The sequence below is a fragment of the Vidua chalybeata genome, chromosome 27 (genome assembly GCF_026979565.1).
Source record: "Vidua chalybeata isolate OUT-0048 chromosome 27, bVidCha1 merged haplotype, whole genome shotgun sequence".
NCBI lineage: Eukaryota > Metazoa > Chordata > Aves > Passeriformes > Viduidae > Vidua > Vidua chalybeata.
Window position 1 is genome coordinate 1,716,513 of NC_071556.1, and position 21,542 is coordinate 1,738,054.

General features: G+C 44.2%; 1 protein-coding gene across 1 annotated transcript in view; it reads right to left on the minus strand.

The window, feature by feature from the left end:
* AP3D1 (adaptor related protein complex 3 subunit delta 1) overlaps positions 1 to 20,953 on the minus strand; it is a 43,311-nt gene extending 22,358 nt beyond the window's left edge. The window contains exons 1-8 of the mRNA XM_053965761.1: positions 20,638 to 20,953; positions 7,149 to 7,244; positions 6,278 to 6,358; positions 5,616 to 5,696; positions 3,674 to 3,781; positions 3,204 to 3,333; positions 1,761 to 1,900; positions 1,425 to 1,498 (exon numbers count right to left, since the gene is read on the minus strand). Coding sequence (XP_053821736.1) covers positions 1,425 to 1,498; positions 1,761 to 1,900; positions 3,204 to 3,333; positions 3,674 to 3,781; positions 5,616 to 5,696; positions 6,278 to 6,358; positions 7,149 to 7,244; positions 20,638 to 20,733 — 806 coding nt within the window. The 5' untranslated portion in view covers positions 20,734 to 20,953. The remainder of the gene's footprint in view (positions 1 to 1,424; positions 1,499 to 1,760; positions 1,901 to 3,203; positions 3,334 to 3,673; positions 3,782 to 5,615; positions 5,697 to 6,277; positions 6,359 to 7,148; positions 7,245 to 20,637) is intronic.
* Between the last annotated feature and the right edge of the window lie 589 nt (positions 20,954 to 21,542).

Consider the following 21,542-nt stretch of genomic DNA (forward strand, 5'->3'; position numbering starts at 1 on the left):
AATACTGAAGCAATCTTGTCCAAAAATCAGATTAAATCCTCTGCCCAAGGTCAAAAATTCACGACAAGGCAGATGGAGAAGCTCAAGACTCTCTCCAAGCAAGTGAGTCATGCCCCAGCAGCAGAGGTTTGGGATGCAGGAACACACTTCCCATCCCTGGAAGTCAGTAACCCATTTCCAGTGTCTGATTTCCCCCAAACTCAAATTCAAGGCTGCTTGTGCCAGCTGAACACACAGCCAGTGCAGTTCTGAGTACTGCAGAGGTCCTTACATAGCCTAATCTGTACCAGAAGGAACCAGGAACCTCCCAAGCCCCAAGAAGCAGGTTCCAAGCACAGGCTACACAGGGAAGGAGCACAGCTCTGGAGACAGACACAGACAGTGCTACCCTGAGGGTCAGCCTGGGCTGCTGAGAACCACGAGCAACACTTCTGCACCCTGGGCACTTGGTGGGACAGCTCAGGGTGCTGTGACTCATTATGAGACTCAAAATGACTGAATGGAGACCAAGCCAAAGAGGATCCAGTCCCCAAAACTCAGAATTACTTAATGTGGGAGCTGGGAAGAGGAGTGGGTTTGTCCATCTTCCTGCTTTTTCTGGTGGGTTGTATCTGTTACTGCTGACAACTCCCTGTAGGTACCTGTTTGTTCTGAACCTGCCTTAAAGGAATATGAGGATGGACAGAAATCATCTGGCTAGAGCTGCTCTCAAGGCTACACAGATATCTGCTTGAAACCTTGCTCTGTCACATGAAAAGAAACGAACTTTTTCACTCATCAACTCCTGTGTAAGATCACACTTCCTCTTCATAACAGGAAGAATCCATGTATTCCCTCCAAGGCATCTATTTCCTGATTTCAGTTCGGAATTAGAACCACTACACCACCACAAACCAGCATTAACAAGGGAAAAGGAAATGACTTCAACTTTATTTTATCTACATTTAGAACATATATATAAGAACCTCTTTCAAAACACATCTGAGCTGCCAAATGCACGAGAAAGGGCTTTAATGTATTCCTTGTCACGCTGCTTTGGTGGGTAAGGCACTCCCAAAAGTCAGGAATCAAATGTGTGAGGTGAACAGGAGAGGCAAAATACACAGCTGAGCCTTTTTATACATCCTCTACAGTAATTTCTGGCTTGAAATGCAGTGAAAGGAAAGCAAATTGCTCCAATTTTCATCCATCCTTTGGAGGAATTCATGCTGAAAGTCAAGACACCCAGAGATTTTCCTTTAAGGTATTTTACCTCATTCAGGTTTTCCAGAAACAACCCTGATCTAAGATTATCTTTTGATACTTGAAGCCAATATACCAAAAGTCAACAAAAAAATATAAAATGCATCCTCACCCCAGCTATTGACCCACCCACGAGGCCCTTCCCCCGTTCTGACTAACAAGGCAGGATCTGTCACACATACCTGTGGATGAGGTTGGTCAGGGGCTCAATCAGTTTTTTTCCCAGTCTTGGTTCTAATGGAGTAAGAGCACCAAACTATTCAAAGAGAAGAAAAGTGAGTTAATAGCTGCTTTTCAACAGCTTCAAAACATTATGTAAATTACAGCTCACTGTATTTAAACCAAGCTATATTAACATATTTTTCTCTTTGGTTACATTCACAAACATTAGAAGATATTCCTGGTTTCTTTTTATTCAGACTGAATGGTAACTATGCCTCCCAGCAAGAAATCCATTTTCACACCCAAGGTAATTTAATGTGAACCCTAATCCTGTAAACAAAAAGCAGAATACTTGCCAGTTTTATAATTTTAATGAGAACCCAATTATTGGTTGACGACGTCATCAACTTGAAGAAGAGCGGAGCAAGGGAAAGGTAATTTTTGGGATTGCGTCGAGCCAGCTCACAAATAACATTTACTGCAGCAGACTGCACACCTGGGGAAAACAAGTGGGAGAAGCACAAATCTCATCAATGCCTTCATTGTAATTGAAGTTTCTGGTGCAGAACCCCCACAGCAAAAGCAGCTGAAGCTTCAGACCTGTGCATCCAATGGTTTAGCCTCATTCCCAACCCTGAGGCAGTAAATACAGGGATGCAAAAGCAAACTGAGAAAGGGTTTTATTTAATTGTGGCTATTTTCTAATATAGCAGTGAGCCAGGTATCTGCTTTAGGTCCAGCATGAGAAAAAACAGCACACTGTCACATCCCTGCCCTGGACTGTGGAGAGCTGGTTGTGGGACACAGACAACACAATCAATAATCAGCCACCAGGAGGTTTCCAATCACTTCCTGACTTTTCTGATATGTATTATTTAAAAATGTTTAAATACAAAACAAAAATAACAATTCCTTAAGCAATCTGACTGGACACATTCACTCCCTTCTCATTGCTCAGCCTCTTACGGGGGTTATTGTCAGTTTGGAATGTTTTCATCTAGACAGGCTGGGTGTCCTAGCAGAGAGCAATCCTTCACAAAGCTTAACAGGCAATTTCTTCCTCTCTCTGCAGGTGAGGGATTTTGCTTTCTTTAATAACATTGTCCCTGGAAGATGAATATTCCATGCCCATAATAAAACCATCCAGGAAATGCAATTAAATTTCTCCCTGTGATTGCAGATACAAATCAAGTGGAGATCAGATACACACTCCACACAGAATTCCTAAAACAAGCGTTGTGGTGCAGTGAGGGTACACCAGCACCTCCTGAAGACTGAGCAAAAATGTGAATATGATACTGAGCAATTGCAGATTTCCTGTGCTGCTGCTGACCTGCACTGACACAGTACTGAGGAGCCCAAAGAGCAGTCTGGACTGCTTTTTGGAATGTTAAATAATTTTAAGTGTATCCACTGCAAGTCAACAGCTGCAGCTTGCTAAAAAAGCACAGGAAGTAACAAAATCAAAACCCCAAACCCTGAAATCAAGTTAAATATTTCCAATAGCCAAATTCAGTAAGCAATAAATCAGGAAACTTTAAGCTACTTTGTCCATTAAGGTTTAACCCCCTGAAATATTTTCAGTAGCTTTGGGTTTGAAGAAATGGACATTTTAAAGAACGTATTTTTAATATGGCAACACCCATCAAAACTCTCCTATGCTCACCTACCCTGAAACAGGTGAGTCAGTGGCCAAAAGATGATTACAGCATTTTTCATGCACTCTTTTCTCCACAAGCTCTACAAGCACATGGACCTCCACATGTGAGAGCAGAAGGAATTCACTAAAATCCACTCACCAGGATCTGGATCTTCAAGTTTCTCTTTAAGGCGAGGAAATGCAGGACGGAGGGACTCTGGGTACTTCAAAAAAACTTTGTACATGATTAACACTGCCTTCTTCCTGATGTAAGGCTTTGTGTGAGACATCTGTTAATGAAACAACTGCAGTCAGGCTCTGAGCACATCTGTGTTTCCAGAGCTCCTTGCTCACACTGCTGTAGCCAAAGCTGTTCCTGGGAGACTCAACTGCTTTTGGAAAACTCAGCTTTGAGGGAAGGGCAAAATACTGCTGTTTATCACCAAAACGAATGAATGTATTTCAAAGTGATCCTCTTGATCTAAGTAAGATCTGTGAAAGCTCCCCAGAACCCCCACAAGAATGAAGCAGCAGGTTTCACACGTATCAGTTCTAAATTTAAGACATTTACCAGATTTGAATAACTTAACATTCTATAATTATAAAGTTATTTCAACCTTATCGACTCACCAACGTCATGATGTCATTTGCCAAGTCCCTGGCAAGATCTGGAGTAACAAAACAGGACAAGCCAGTCAGTGCAACTCCAGTATCATACTGGTTAGGGCTACTCAGATCCTGAAAAAAGAGAAACACGCTCAAAAATTTAAGATCACACAGAAAGTCAAGAAACAACTTCCTCAGATTAATTTTATTCATTTAACATAAATGAAGCAGAGCTTCTGCTTCATGGGAATATTTATATATCAACTACTAACACCTGCTAAACGACAGCCAGCCTGGGGTTTAATAATGGGCACAAAGGACCATAATTAAACAAGAGATGGATGGCTGCAACATAAAAGTAATCAGAGATCACACCTCGGTGGTGTTTTGGGAATGGAAATAGTTTTTAAACACTCATTACAGGATCACAAACATATTTAAAGTCCTAAAAAACTGGTATTAAACACCAACCCTGCAAGTCCAATTCCAAGTGCCATCAATTTCACTGGGAACAAGCACTCTTGGTGAGTGGTGTTCCACCTTAATCTAGTGGAGAAATGAGATTATTCTTCTCCTGAGCTGTTGGCAGCACCCCAACTTCCAAGGAAACTTGACCAATAAATGTGTTCCACACACATAACTCATGTCCTGTCTTTGTGGACTGGATCTATTTGTAGTCAGTATCCTACCCAGCCCTCCATAGTCTTTCAGATCTTTCTAAGCTTAAGTCACTTACCCATAGTAAAATTAATCTGAGTATGTTCAAGTACAGACTATAAATTGTGTATCAGGAAACACAAACATGAAGATGCTGCACAGAGCATTCCCACAAGGACTGCTCAATTAAGAGTCCAGATTCACATGGATACTGAAGCTGCTTCAGGAGAGCTAAACATAGCAGGCCTTTGGGGTTCTGTGCCATTTACATCTCATTTAAAAACCTGCTGCAGGTGGTGGGAAATTAGAGTCCACTTTAAGAATAATGCAATCTACTTCTTAAGGAGCAAAAACCGGCAATTCATCCTGGCTCTAATATATTTTGAGAACTGATAAATCCTTCAAATCTCAAGTTGTTGGATCAATGAAACATGAAAAGGCATAAAGAGATTTTTGTCTTTTACGTAAAAACTTGGGCACAAAGTGGAAGTAGCCACTTTGTAAGTAGTAAGTGACTGAAATCCAGTAAAGTGTCCATAATAAAGACAATAGATATTGACATTCAGCACAGAATAGTTCAAAAGATAGAGGGAAAAGCACTAGTTCTTTAGGGAAGATACTGGATAACATCCCACTGCTCTTTATTCAGCAAGGAAAACACATTTTGGTTCCTCAGATGGTAAAAATGTAGGCACATCTTGTACTGGATCAGTCAAATTAGTGATACTTAAAAAATGAAAGTCAAGAGCTTTAAAAAAATATCTGTAGCTTCAAGAATGGGAAAACTATGCTGCAAACCAGTAACTCTAAGTGATCAACTCTATGAAAAAGAATACACACGTGGGTACATGAATACAGAACAAAACCTTCCATACACTCTTTACCATGTTTACACTCAATTCTACCAGAGAAGTCAAAGTCTGATGTGGAATTACAGACAAAAAGATCCCTCACAAGTAGAAGTGTTGTGGAGCCATGTCACTCCTGAGCCACTGCTCATTTTACTTCAGGAACGGGGACATTTTTCCTGCCTGTTACATTCTTATAAGCACTGCCTAGAGACCAGCAAAGTTATTTCTGTCACCATTCTCTGTGCTGAACAAACACAGAGCTGGGATGAGACAGCACAGGGAGGGATGTGCACAGCTCCTGAGTGTTTCATTAATCCCTCTGCCTGTGGAACGACAGGAGACTGCAAATCAAGAATTCTACTTAAACGCCTCTGTATTCCTCATGGAGAAATACTCATACAGATGTGAAAGTATAAGTAGGGAGACAGCGCAAGAAAAACTGAAGAATGAACATTTACCTTTCGGATCTGATTAGTTGTCAGCATAATGACATCAGTCCCTTCATGAAAGCACTGGGAGGCAGCCAGGTAACCAATGCGCTGGGAAAGGGAAGGAGGAAAACAAGGTTTGCTTTTAAAGTCAATTTAGACAATGCTTAAGTGGAAAACAGCTGGTGGCTTTATAAGCAATATTAAAAAGATGAACGAGTAGGTTTATTTAACAGAAGAGGTATGAGAGGGTTCCCCTAGAAACAGGGATTTATATCAAAGAAGAGTAAGTTCAGACAAGTAATGTTCTACTGATAATTTATCTGTCTTAGGGATAAGAAAACCACCTTCACCTTCTCTATTTTGTTACAACACAGTTCAGTGACCACAAAGCTGCAGAAATAAGGTAGGATTGTTTACTACAATTATTTTGTCTGTGTTGACTCCTGAGTTTCAGGTATAAAGCCACATTTGGAAATAATTTCTTAAGAAACAACATTCTACCCTGTTGGGTGAAAAAAGTCTGCAAGAGAACATAAAGTAAATCTTTCAAGAAAAATTATAAAACTATTAAAAAATAAAAAGTCCCTGGTACTAAGAATCTCAGGTGGTCTTCATATAAAAATACCCTGACTTTTCACAAAAGGTATCTGACAGCTTAGCCAGGACAGCTGCATTTACAGAGAACTCACCTTGAATGTAAACTTGGAAGCACTCATAACTTCAATAATGTTGAAAGCAGCCCAACTGATGTCATAGCCCAGCATCTGTAACTGTGAGCAGAGAAGCAAAGATAAAGTTCTGAAATAAGAGACTCAAGAAAATAGGTCAAGACATGTCCCAAAATTGAAGATGCAACAGGAGTCAGAAAATTATACTGTAAGACATCACAGGTTTATGAGCAATGTTACACTGCACCACTCACAGTAAGTGAAAGACATCACAAGTTTTCAACAGCTTGCATTAGTTCCAGGCTGCCCAGAGCAGCTGAGGCTGCCCCTGGATCCCTGAAGTGCCCAAAGCCAGGGTCTAGAGCACCTTGAGATAGTGGAAGGTGTCCCTGCCATGGCAGGAGGATGAGCTTTAAGGTCTCCTCAAATCCAAATCATTCTGTGATTATATGATATGCAGTTATATAAGCATTGGTGTGAAGGGTTTTCTTCCTGAATTTTTTTTAATAAAAAACTTAACAACCACGAAAAGAATTCTTACCAAAATTTTTGTCTTCTCCTTGTCAACAAAAGACTGAGCAAAGAGAAACAAACCCAGTTGCAAGTGTTCATGTCACTATGTCATAAGAACCAATCCAGCTGAAAACAATTTCTTTTAACTTGTTTGCTTTAAATGAGATTCACTTCCTGACCCATCACAATAAAATCCAATTGTACCAAACAGAGCAGCAACGTGCAGCCTCTGACGTCAGAGCTGGGGGAGCGTTGTCCCCACAGCCTGCACTTAGAGCAGCCCAGGGAGAGCAGGCATCCAGACTCAAGGCTGGCTCCAAATTAGCAGGAAAGAACAAAATGCAGCTGCAATTCCATGGGATCCCAGCAAGGCACTTACATAGGTCAGTTTGCAGACTGCATTTGCCTTCACTGCGATGTTGTCCTGCTTCAGCTCCTGCTTGATCTCATCGATGCACTGCGAGATGTATTTTGCCTGAGGAAAATAAACAAAAATTTGAGCTCTTCCACCAGTTTCTCAAGTTTCCAGCATGTTGGTGGGGAGAAGCAGTAGAACTCAGCATTTGCAAGCACCAATCTCACACACACACACTATTTAGTAAGCACTTAATTCTGACAAAATTACTTATTAAAAAGAACCACGACAATTCTGTTACAAAACCAAAAGTATGAGATGTTTCTTTGGTGGTTGCCCCTCCTGCCTCTCCCTCACAATTACACCACTCTAGATTCAAAAATCTGCAAATAGGAAGTTGTTCAATGGAGACTGAGTAGGCAGAGGTCTGAACAAAAACAGAGCTCACCACTGCTGGAAAACTCACTGCTTCCAGAGGGACGTCAGAGAACACCCGCTCATTACGTGACAAAAAGAAACTGCCAAACCCTGCTAACAGCCCACAAATGAAAGGTGACTGATGAAAACACCCCATTTTTGGACATGCTGCCAATGATGACACTGTGGGTGTGCACCCACAACATTACCCATGCCTGAAGGGACACAAAACAAGGCTTGGATGGCACAGGTGCTTCCTGGATCCCCCCAGCCATGGAAAGCTCCATGAAAAGTCATGAACCCCCTCTCTGGTTCTCAACCCCCATGAGCCCTTTTGCTATTTACACATTTTGATAAATAACAGTTATTTATATGAATTTCTCAGCAATTCAAAGAGCCAAATGTCACAATGTTTACATTTAAATATTGGTGCTTCACATCTTTCCAAGCAATCACATCCGTGCTTGTGGGAAGGATGTGGCAAACATGTGATTTAAAATTATCTGTATAGATTTTACTTTATAAGCAGAATGTGCTCAGCCAAAGATTCTTCCAGTTCACAATTAATTATTATTTAAGTACTGATGGCATCTGCTACAGGAATCATGAAAATTTAAATGCAAAGAAATAATCTCTCTTTTCAAAGCCATGCACACACCAGGGTATTTCACATTCCTAACTGCCAGAGGAACCAGGTCAGAACCGGATTACCGAATCCCTGCCTGAATACCACCATCTTCCTCCAAAATGATATTTTCAGCATAGAAGTGTCTACTGACCTGACTTAATCAACATTTTTTTCCCTTTACACTAATTTTTGTGTATTAATGCAACCATTTTTTAGTCTTTTACAAATGTCCTGGAGTGACACTATTCAACTTACAAAAGTTTGCTGCTAGAAACAGTGGATAGAAAATGGATGGAAATCAGCCCTGGGGGAAGGATTGGGGTGTTAGTGGGTGAGAGGCTCAGCCTGCCCTGGCCATGGGCACTGACCCCAGGAACCCCCCTGGGCTGGGCTGAGCCCCCAGCGTGGGCAGCAGGGGAGGGGGGATTCTGCCCCTCTGCCCCGCTCAGGTGAGACCCCACCTGCAGAGCTGCCCAGCCCTGGGGAACAGCAGCAGGAGGACGTGGAGCTGCTGGAGCCAGGCCAGAGGAGCCACGGAGATGCTGCCAGGGCTGGAGCCCCTCTGCTCTGGAGCCAGGCTGGGAGAGCTGGGGGTGTTTAGCAGATGAATGAACTTGAGGGAATTTAAGGTATTCCTAAATGCCTGTGTTTGGGATAGAAATACTATCCTTACAGTGGGAGTTCTCATGTTAAGAGTGGGCACTGTAAACACCAAACAACCCTTTCCTGTATGCAGATCCCTTCTGTTCTGGATACAGGTGAGTGGATCGCATCTGCCAAAACTGGAGATGGCATCACCCCCAAACACTTAACAACGTAGTGACCACGTGACTTTACCCAGAAGCAGATTTGGGATTGTAAACCCTTCACCTGAGAGCGATTCAGGTTCTGACAACTCACATGGGAAGTTTAAACTCTTGAGTGTAAACTAAAAAACACCTTCTGAGAGTAGAAAATACTTCATTAAAAATGCTGAAAGAGTGACTTACACAACATGCAACTGATCCACAAATATATTGTACTTGGCCTTGAATATTTTATAACCACAGAAGAGCACGCTGGAACAATGTCACAGAATCCTTCACGTGTGTATCTTATTGCCACATCCTGGGCAGCAAGGCCAGTGATGGCTCTCAAGGCAGAAGGACACTGACACACAGGTTCTCAGTCTTTACATCCATAACCAAAAACCTCACTTATTTCCCACTGCATCTATCCCCAAACTATTCAAACATTAGCTTAGTCTTCCTGGCAACCTCTTCAGAGTTGAGCATGAACCACTGTGCAAGCAGGAGAGGTGGAAAAAATAGAGTACAGCGTAGTTCAGTAGTGCCCAGCCTGGCACAGCTGAACAAAGGCTCCAGAATCACCAGTCCCAACATCCCACAGGGCAAATCCCTGCCTACCAGTTAGTCCAGCTTCTGGAAAAGCATATTACAGAACTCAGAATCAGATCTGCAACTGAAAAAAGGGATTAGAGAGAGCAGAAAGAAGTCCTTCTGAAACAGCTGTACTTCAAATCCCAAAACACTCCAAGGAACGACAGGCACTATATATAGAAAGCTTTATAGGATCAGCAGGTATTAACTTTTTGTTAATCCTGTGGAGTGGCACCGCCGTGAATGAGCAATATGAGGAAAACTGATCTATTCATTCTCCCTCCTAAGTCTGAAAGCCAAGCACCACACCCGGCTGGATCTGCTGCCACATTTCACACCCACAGAACCGGGAGGGAACCTGGAGGAGGGAGCAGATCCTTAGCGAGGCTCTGGCTGTGGAACCCTGACCTGGGCACAGTGCCGGACAGGACCTGCACCAAAGCACTCCCCACTGACCCATAGCCACAGCTCCCACTGCAGCCCACGAGCTGCTCAGTGGGGTCACACCACACAGCAAAGGGAGAACAACCACTTGATGCAATGAAAAAAATTGAACTCACTCAGCAAGGCCTAAATATTTGGAAGAACAAAAAACCCTTAACATTTACATACTGACACAGCAAAAAAATCTTCTATCTTGCCCAGCACTGATTATGTCTTTGCATAAGTCCTTCTAATATAGGAATTTCCTAGTGTGGTAATTAAAACCAAATATTTCCCAGGATATAAGGAGCTCCATTTTTCCTTAAATGCTTTTGAAACCTCATGAATCACAGAATCATTAAGGTTGGAAAAGCCCTCTAGGATCAACAAGTTCAAGAGCTGTTAATCCAGCACTGCCATGTTCATCACCAAAACATGCCCCAAATGCCACATCCACATGTTTTTTTGGACACTTCCAGGGATGGTGACTCCACCACTGCCTTGGGCAGCCCCTTCCAATGCCTGACCACCCTTTCCACGAAGTAGTTTTTCCTAATATCCAATCTAAACCTCCCCTGGCCCAGCCTGAGGCTGTTCCCTCTCCTCCTTTTGGAGCAGAGCCCGACCCCCCCGGCTGTCCCCTCCTGTCAGGAGTTGTGCAGAGCCAGAAGGGCCTCCCTGAGCCTCTTTTTCTCCAGGCTGAGCCCCTCCAGCTCCCTCAGCTGCTCCTCATCACACTTGTGCTCTAGTCCTGCTCTGGACACGCTCCAGCCCTTCAATGCCTTTCTTATCATGAGGGGCCCAAACCTGACCTCAGGATTCAAGACAGGGCCTCAGCAGTGCTGAGAGTTCATTTATGCTCCCAGTATTCATTACAATATCAATATATTTCTTAGCTATTAATTCCTTACTAGGTCTGTGACAGTACTATTTGCAGTTTTGGCTCACACATTCTGGCCAGTTGACTGAGGAGCATTTCTAAGCCCCAACACTAACAGACCTGTGGACATGCCCAGCAGATGGCTCTGAGGGAGCCAGGCAATGCTCAGGCAGCCCCTCAGGCAGTGTGGTGAGGACAGGCAGAGCCATGAGGTACAGGAACTCTCTCAGGATGAAGGGTAGGAGCAGGGGCAGAGCTCCCTGCCAGCAGCAGAGCTGAAGGCTCTGAGAGCAGCAGGCAAGGAGCTGAGGCTCTCTTTTATTCCTGCTGGGCTGCCAAGTGGGAAAGGAGCCTTCCCGGCCTCGGTGGAAAGGCTCCTTAATGAAATGCTATAGCAACCACTCTGGTAATTGTTCTGTCTCCCAAGGAGCATTACAGGAACACACCCGGAGCAGCCCAGCTAAAACCCAAGCGCAGCCTGCAGATGTGAGCAGCGAGTGAGTACAGAGCTGTGAGAACAGCACAGTCACAACTGCACTTCTCAAAGTATGTCACCAAAGAGATGCTGGAATATTTTATATCCATTAACAGAACACACAAGCTGTTTTTTAAAACAAGCCCAAATTCCTCAAGAATTCCAAGATCTCACCTAGAAAAGATGTGCACTTCAATAAATGTGAGTGGCTAAAATAAGAGAGAAGGCATCATGAATCAAAGACACAGTCTCCTTGAAATGGAAGGAGGAAGAGGAGAATGGGTCATGGTAAGAAAGCCAAAAATGTCACTTTATAGGATTTTTCGCTTCCCAGCCATGTTTTTTGACTTAACTTTGAAAAACAGTAAAGTTTTATTCCAAGCCAAGACAGAACTTGGGGTTTGCTGACAATTTCAGAGATGCTCACAAAAGACTTCTCTTTCTCAAGCAAGCAGTATGTGAAGTTAAAAAAGTCACTAATCTGTACAACAATTACATTCCTAAGAAATGTGATTCTCCATGCTGTACTTTCTATCATTACCTGACAGGAACACACTAATAATTGGGATGAAGATCACTGCAGAACCTTTACATTGAGTGGTTTACATGATTAAATTTATTTCCAGTAGTCTTTAAGAAGTTGTATTTTCATCTCAGCCATAAACCACCTTCAAAACTCAAGAAAAGGCAAATTCACATTCCTACCACTTTGGGTTGCAGCCCAGCAAACCAAATGCACTTGATTTGAGATTCAAACCTGTCACTGCAACATCCAAGTGCTTCCATCCACATGAAAGAGCAAAATGTCAGAGAACATTAGTTCCTATTTCTCTTGTGTTTCCAGGGTGTTAAGGAAAGAATTATTAACAGTGAATGCCACAAGGAACAAGATATTTTCTGATACGTGTGAAACTACAGCATGGTAAAACAAATGTTTGCAGTACTTAGAACATAACAATAAATAAGCACAAAATGTAACATTTCTTGTTTTAAGCACTATAGGATTTATCAATTTTTGGTAGGACTTTGAGACGAACTCCGTGAGATCAAGCCAAGCACAAGCACATGATGGTCACATGAGAGGAAGATGCCCACTGCTGCAACTTGACCACGATGCTCAACACCAAAGGCAGTCACGCCCCAAGACACCTTGTGGAGGTGAAGGAACTTTCAGATCTGTTTATGCTTCAGGCAGCAGATCCCATTCACAGCACAGATCAGCTGCCTCGGAAAGAAGGCTGGGAAGAAATATTTATCACTTGCCAAGCTTCTCTCAAACCCAAAAAGCAGCACTTGATGTCAAACAGCACTGAACCAGTCAGAGAACACCCCTAGTGTTGCAATACCTGGAACACATTCTACCATGACAGTAGTGAATGAATCCACTGAAGTAACAGATAAGGGCAAAGAGCAAAATGTGCTGCTTTCTACTGACTTGGACACAGCATTAGAGATCAACATATTACACATCAATTTCCATAAAAATATTATTTAACTACTATAGAAAAAGCTATTTGAGATAAATAACAGGATCTTTTGTTAAGGCTACTCCATGGCTGGATAGAAAACTCCAAGGCATGTGCTCGACACAGGCTCCTCACCAAAACCATGGCAAAGCAGCTGAGAACAGAACAGAGGATCAGCAGAGAGTGGGAAACTGCACAATGTTCATCTTGATGGGTTTGCAGCAGCCTGAATCCAGCAGTGCAGAGGGCACTCAGCTGCAACAAAGGGCTCAGGAAACTGAAAGGCATTTTCATAAAGCCAAGCTTATCTTTCACTCAGCTGTTGATAAACAGCATTGCTGTACATGTTTTAACATGCCTTAGTTTTGTCCTTGCTACCCAGCTTTCCAGGGATTTACTGGCTCATCCTGAGGTAGGCTTAAGGTCCCAGCCCAATGTTCTGAGTGACAGCACCAGAGGCACAAGGTTCTGCTGGTTCATTTGTGGCACACTTCTATATTATTTATTAGAAACACGATGCATTACCCACTGCCCCCTTGTCTGCTACAAGCACAGTGAGATCACAAGACTCCTTGGCCAAACAACACAGAGGAAGGAATGCAAAATTAGGTTTACAGTTTTTTCTTTTGTTAATGTTTGCTGAAGTTACACATACCAACTCAAATCTGGCATGATGCATGCACACATCCATCCTAAAGTGACTCATAAGCCAATTAAAACCTTTGAACCTTATTCTAAAAAAAAAAAAAAAATCAGAGAAATGCTAGTACTGTGCACCAATTTTAGGGCAGATATCTGACCCCAGACCAACCACAACAGCCCCTTAAGGCATGGCAGAAAAACACACAGGATCTCCTGAACAGGTTTGTAACACAAAGATTGGGTTTCAGAAAAGAAACACCTGTAGAGTTGCAGCTGCTTGTCCAAAGTGACTCCAAGCACCTGTAACATCCCTCCAAGCACTGGGGTGTTCTGGCAGTCTCCCATGGACAGCTCCTCTTTGGTGGTTTACCCAAAGACAATTGAGGATTTCACACTGAAATGCCCACAGAAGGGCACCAATGCAGGAAGCTGGAGCTACATGAGCCATCCTGGCCCCCTCCCAGGTGGGCAAGGCCAAGATCACTGCTGGCACCTTGGGAATCAGGAAAGTGGCAATCAACAAGCCCCAAACATCGTGAATCAGTAAGCAGACAGCAGCAGCAAGGGTCTAGAGATGTCCCTTAATTATCTCCAGTCTGCTCAGTCCCTTAATACAAGCACATCTCCAGTCTGATCGCTGTATTTGTTAATTTAATTGCACAGCAATTAAACAATCCTCAGGGGTCTGTGCTGTCTAAACCATATCCTAGCAGACAACTTTTAAGCCTGGAGAGATGTGTCAGATAAAAGTGCTCATTCTTGCAAATACAAGATGTACCCGAAGTTTTATTTTTACATTACTATGCAAAAAACCATGCAAGTTTTTTTACAGGAGATTTTTCAACTTGCTTGTTCCAGACATCTCTGTGCAGTTTCATGCTCTGATAAAGGCAGGCTTCATCAAAGCATGTGCTTTGTTGGATGCATAGGAAGCAGTCACTTCCTCCTGAGAAACTAAAGTAGCTATTGTTGCTGAGACTCAGATGACTGAAGTAGTTCAGGGAGAAACCAAAAAAAGATGCTTAATGACGTATTAAATACCAAATAAAAATGTAACACTGAAAATACTACAAAGCTCTAACACTGATTCATGCACAGCTGTGAGTACTTTGCAGTTATGGAAAGGTAAGGAGGACAATGAAAAAGATGGTTCATGGCCATTCCCGACTTCTTAAATTCAGCACAAATATTTGTGTAATTAAAATAAGTTTGTTCACCTCCTCCCTGCTGTACAATCACACCACTCACACGAAACAAACATCCACTCTCACAACTGAAGCTGATTAACACAGTGATCCACTTGGGGCAATATATTTTATACAGCTTTGCCATAGATTGAGCCAACCAAAAGAAAGTTTCAACATTGCCACATCGACACCTCCCTTCATTTATACACCTTCCAACACGGGAACTTCTCAGCAGAAGTTGTCGTCAGGTTTGGACACCTAGGTCATAATGGAGACAATAATAAAAAAGAAACAGCTAATACAAAAACCAGCACTCAGCTATGAGGTTTACAAACTGACTGCTCACCCTGCTGGGCAGTGACCAAGGAGGGGCTGGTAGGAACCAAACATTTCTCATACCCAGTTACACTCAGGATTCAACAGGGCTCACTTATTTCAGTTACTTTCAACATTTGCTTCTTATTTAAAAAAACCCACTCAATTACCTTTCTGAGCTACTAAAACTACCACCAACAATATTATTTTCTGCAACTTTTACTCTATTCAAATATTTTTATGCTTTCTGACACCTGGATTTTAGCAGACCCCCCCCCTTAGATGAAGAAGCATTTCAATTTCTCAGCATGAATGATCAGCAGGTTTTAATAACCTAATGAACACAAATGCTTCCTTATAACTGCTCCCATGACTTAGTTCTTTCTGGTGTCTGTCATGTAATGCTGCCCTTCACAGGGCACGAGGAACAGGATGTACTCCCAAGAACACTTCCAAATGAAAACCTAAAGATGCTGTCTGTACACAAATGTCATCACTAACCCACACTGTGGAGGAAGAGGTTTTCAGTCACTTTCATGGACACTGATGGAAAGAAACCACAAAAAAAAAAAAAAAACATTTTCTGCACTCTGCACTGGGACAAAGATCTGCAACAAAAAGCACCAAATAAACAACTCTTTGCAGTTGATCACAGTGCAGAAATGTAATTTGTAGCCATATTTTATTTTGATTTCTCTGGCTGTTTTTCTCCTGGCCTCACTAAAGGTATAGTGGATAGTCACTCCATTTCTTAGGTACCAGACAGCTCTTCCTCTCCCCTGGACCTGCCTGGGCACAATATTTACTTCCACATGTGCCAGCACAGATCTGTCTGGAGCATTTCAAACCCTCAGCAGAGGCAGCTATAAAAAGGATCAGGACTGGGAACAAAGCTATTATCCCCACTTATGCCACAGTCAATTAAGTAATATTTAATACAGGAGAAAGCAAAAAGCTAATGAAAGGCAGCACTAATGCAAAGCCTCAGCTGCTCCTGCCTGTAATCACAGGACAACATTGCCCACATCTTGGCTCGTGTGCCACGCTCCAGGCCCTTTGTATCCGTGACACAGCAGGTAAGGCAGGGCACTCACACTGGGCCTTGCATGCCAGTCCCAGACTGGCTCCTCACCAAGTGGTGTGAGGTCCTTATCCAACCCTCTTTGTGTATTGTTTCTATTTCCGACTTCGTCTTTTGCAGTGATTCACACGCGCGAAGAATTAACAATAGCAACTCGAGATCCACTTGGAAGTGGGTGGAATAATGAGCTGCCTTCAAAGATATCAACACGTATGCAACACACAGTAACTGATCGAGCAGCAGTGCCTGAAAGAGCTGTCTGTCATCAATGAACTGCACTGCCCAGCAGTTGGTCTGTTCTTTCAGGCACCAACAAACTGTTTAGCATTCCTCAAAATTCCCTGATTATGTTCCATCCCAAATGCTTTACCATCAAATACTAATACTGCACCAGTGGCTGAGGCTGGGCTGTCAGAACCCACAGCATGAGAAGGCCTTCAGCCTCACTGAGGACAGGCTGAGGCTAGAAGAGTTTTGTGATGTGAAAAGATTCCTCAAAACTCCCCACATCATCGTTTCATCTGAAAATGTGTCAGAAGCTGGAGATCAGCAGTGAAACACAGCGGCCCTTTATTTAGAGGGAAAAAGCTTTTTTAACGATACAAGTGTCCTGTCCTCAGGTAACCCCTCAGTAAGCAGCAAGAAGCCACTGGCAGGTTGGACAGGCAGGCTGACAGTAAACCACACATTTCACAGCAGGACACAGAATGCTCCTCCCATTTAGCATTATATTAGTAACTGGAGTTAAGTTTTTTCCCAACCAGCAGCACCGATTGCTCCTTTCACTCTTCCGAAACAGTTTAAGTGTAAACCAGCAATGAGGTACTTATCACCCAACACCAGAGACAGGAAAATGTGAATTTTTCAATATGATTTTTCCTGAAAGTATCAACTACCAAAACCACAAAGGCACACACAGCACAGACTCTGAGAAAAGGGAGGACAATTTTCTCATGTTATAAGAGAAGTGCACACATATTTAGTACGGGACTTTTTAAAATCCCTTCTCTCTTCTTAAGTGTCCTGCAGTAAATCAAAGACACTTGAAACAGAGGGCTACTGTCTGAATGAGCCTAAGCACACTCATTAATACCTGCTTCTGTTACTTAATAATTTCAGTTTTCTAAAGGAACATCTCACATCAGCATCTGACAGGAGCTTCCTTGTTGGGAAAAACAAACTTTTAACTGTGAATGAAAAACACTATGTAAGGGCCAAAAAGCATCAAGGAATTATCCTGTCCCTTATTATACATTTAGGGAGAACAGATACAATTTATCAGTTTGGACTATCTTGGCAAAAATCCAGTATATTTTAACAGCCTACGGTACAAGGCATTCCTCTCCTGAGCATGCTGTGGAGCAGATCCTGAAGCAGTAGGCACAAAGTAGAAGTTACTCCACAGCATACAAAACCACCTGATATCTGTTGAAAAACACCACTTTCATTAGCAAAAGCATCCCTTTTCCAAATGAAAGGGAGAGAATGAGGTATTGGAAGTGAAAAGTCAGGAAAACGCAGTAGGATCAAGTTTGGCTTTGAACTGGCACTGGGAACACCACAGGAACTAAAACATCTGTTGGAAAGTAAACACAACGTGTCAGAGCCGGGAGGGAGCTAATGCTGCTCTGCCACCTCATTCCTTGCACACAGCACTTTCCCTGCAGAAGGACCATGCAGCTCCAGTACCTCCCAGAACACTGGAGATGGACAGAGCAAGTCTGCACAGAGCAGTGACTGTGTTAACCACCTTCTCTCTCCTACCTCGCATTCTTAGGGAAGTCCATCCCTTCAGTTTCAGTGTTTTAAACTCAAAATAAATGGGTCACACAATGGAAATGCCTCTGACAGGGAATGAACATACTGCAGAGAGGCTGTGAGCTCGAGGGCCAGGCAGCCTCCAGCACTCTCAGCTCCTCTAACAAGCTGAGGAGCACCCAAAACTTATCGAGAGATGTGGCCTGCTCTGACTTCAGGACACACCCTGGGGTGTGAGATTTAGGGTCACAGCAACATAGGAAGAACACAAACCCACCAAGCAAGAACACAATGGGGCTATCAAAGAACTGCACTGAGAAACCCACTGTGAACTGGGTGCCAGGCACTCGTACAGCCTCGATGGGCTGTGAAATACCAGATATGCTCATGTGGTACCTGCATAAGAAGTGGAAAGGAATAAAACTTTCCATCTCAGATCTACCAGCACAGACTGCCCAGAGAGATGAGGGAATAAGTGATGGCAGATTTTTCCACGTGATTAAATTCCAAAAAAACCCAAGACATGTAGATAAACTAACCTCCTGCAAAAAGCACAAGTAAATCAGAAGTCAAAACAACAATCTTGCCTTCATTTCTCTTCCTATCATTGCTATTTAACAAGCACAGTAGCTCCTTTCCAGAGACAACTCTTCCTGGAGAAACTCCTGTCTAGCCAAGACCAATAGTCAATATCCTCCCCACTAAATCACACTGTTTGTTTTAAACAAATTTGCTTTTCTGAAAAGGATAGCGTGTCTGTCTTAGGCTTAGACACTTATCCTGAGACACACAAATGTTGGTTGAACTACAGCACTGGAGCAACATTCAACAGATACAATGAACAATGGAAACACTGTAGGGAAAAGAGGAAGAATTTCTGCAGCTAGTTCCTCTAAAACAGCATTCTGATTTTGTAACATAACCTGAAAATTAGCCAATGTCCCTGGCCATTGCCTGGGAAGCACTGAATCCACACCCAAAAGCTCAACAGCAGGTTTACAGCTCTCTGCAGCTGAGCCAGGAAAAGGCACAGTCCTTTCCTGGACTTGCAGCTACTCTCTGGAACTAAGATAAATGATTTGAAGGATTCCCAAACACACAGGTTTTACCAGTGCAATGTCTTAATCAGCAGAACACATTCTGGTTTGGGTTTTAATTTTTGCTGTGCTCGTGAGGATATAAAAAGGAATTATCCCTATAGTTATCTGTTTCAAAATCTCACCTTCTGTACTCCAAACTGAAGAGTTTAAAATCCCATCATGCTGCAGCCCAGCTGTTCTGAGACAAGGTATTGCTCTGACCTCACTGAATCCCAGAGTGTGCACATACCCCAGTAACAGCTTCCTACACAGCCCTACAAAATTGTCCAAGGAGTGTTTTTTCCTAACTCCAAAGGGCACCAAAGCCAATTCTTTTTAACCATTTCTTGTCACAGACTGAGAACAAGCTTGGTGTGCTTCTGAATTCTCTTTATGAAGCTGTTTGTCACAAAATTATTTTAGAAAAAACATTCAATACTTCTCAAAGAGCGGGTGCCACAAAGGCCTGGACCTTCACCAGGAGGATCCTCAGGGGTTTGACAGCTGATGAAACACTTTCTGTCCTATGCACAAAGGAATAAAGCAGATTTACTAAAAGCAGCACAACACATTGGAGGGGCTCCATATGCTTCATACTGCTCACCAGGTCCTGCTCTGGCAGAACACACTAGGCTCATAAATTCCATAGAAATTTGCTGTTGCCACTTCATGGTGTTTCCCACACTTTTCAGGGCACTGCACAGCAGCCCTGCCTTCCTCTGCCATCAAACCAATACCATAAATTTAACATATGATGAAATAAACTGGATTCAATGATCCTGGTGGGTCCCTTCCAACACAGCATATTGTGTCACTCTGTGAAAAACAGAAATTTCCCAGGTATGCTCACTACCAAACAACCCCTTGTCCTGTGCACAAGGGGCTTCCAGAGATTTTGAAAGCTGTATTCCAAAATCCAAGTTGTATTCCAGAGATTTCGGAAGTCGTATTTTCAGTTCAGTAGCACCAGCAAGGAAGACCAGTTTTCCTAGTAAAGTTCTTCATTCAGTTACATGTTTACAACTTTTCCCGATGCTTTTGATAGGTGATACTGACTCTAGAGCCACCCCCCAACATACCAGCAAAGCCCAGCTGTTAGACCAACATTAAGAAAGCTTCTCAGGCTTCATGAGCTACTTGAAGATGAACAAAAATGACATTGGGGCCCGTTACTTCTCAATTACCATGTGACACTTTACTGTGGAGTCTCACATAACACGTTCTTGATGACTAATTATTTCACCTATACTAATTTCCTGATCACGTGTTTCTCACACAAGAGTGGATAACAGGCCAACACGGAGAACTGATTGCTGCCTAGAAAAGCTCTGAGAGAAGAACATTTTAGTCTGGAGATACTAAACATGAATGGTCTGAAAGCTGAATTAGGAGCTTAGTCCTCCTGTATAACAGCTTCAGGATGAAGAATACATAGCTGATTACAGCACGTGACTGTAGGACTGGAAAGGAAGGAATTCCTCTATAATGATCATGTATACATATATATATCTATATATATCTATATATATCTATATCTCCGTACGTATATCGCAGATCTCAACACCACAACACACGGAATGGAAAGGCGAACACCAAGCATGACCCTCCCTTATGAACTCCCCTGCTCTCACCCAGCCTGCCTCTCCTGCCCCACACCCCAACGTCACCTTCCTCGTTCTGACTCCCGCTTCCCCCTTCCCAAACCAACATTCCCTTCCCAGACAAGGCCCCAGCGGCCAGCAGTGACATCCCCTGGCCGGAGCACGGGAAAAGGTCCCCTCACCTCATCCTCCTTGTGATTGCGGATGCCGCGCACCAGGTCCTGCAGGTTCTTGTCAAACATACGGTCGATGCTGCCCTTCACCATCTTCAGCGCCATGGCGGCGGCGGCGGCGGGGCCTGCGCCGGGCTGAGGGGCCGGGCCCGGGCGGGGGGGCCGCCGCGGGGCTGCTGCCGCTCGAGCCGAGAGAGAGCAGCGGTGCCGGGGCGCTCACATGCCGAGGGGAGCGGGAGGGCACGGGCGGAGCTGCCCTGGCGGACGGGCGGGCACGGGCGACCCCGGCCGCGGGCACAGCTCCAGGCGGCGCTGAGGATCCGGCACCGACAAAATGGCGGCCGGTCAGCTGAGGGCTCGGCCACGCCCCCGCCATGGCCACGCCCCGACCGCCGGCCACGCCCCCGGACAGACACCGTCCGCTGTGCTCTCTCCAGCCCCGCCCACTCCATCCGGGCCGCGCCTCCGTCTGGCCACGCCCCCGCCCGCCTCGCTGTTCTCCAGCCACTCCCCTATCTCCTAGGACACGCCTCCAAGTCTCTGGACACGCCCCTTTCCTCGCCCCTGCCCCGTGTGCCCGCCTCCCTGCCCTCCAGACACGCCCCCTCCCTCTCCGGCCAATGACCCGCCGTCTCACTGCCGCTCTCCAGCCCCGCCTACCCCGCACAGACCACGCCCCTCAAGGCGTGGTCGGATCACGCCCCGAGCCCGCCCCGTTCCACCCCTTCACCAAAGCCACGCCCACTAACTCGTGTGTGCCCCACCCACTCATCCCAAGCCCCGCCCACTCTGCCCCTCCGGAGGATGCAGGCCCGGGAGGGGGATCCAGCCCCTCTTATCCCATGGGATGGAAACAACGAACAGCTGCAAACGCACGAGAGAAAACCCCAACCCTGAAGCGCTTGGAGCAACAC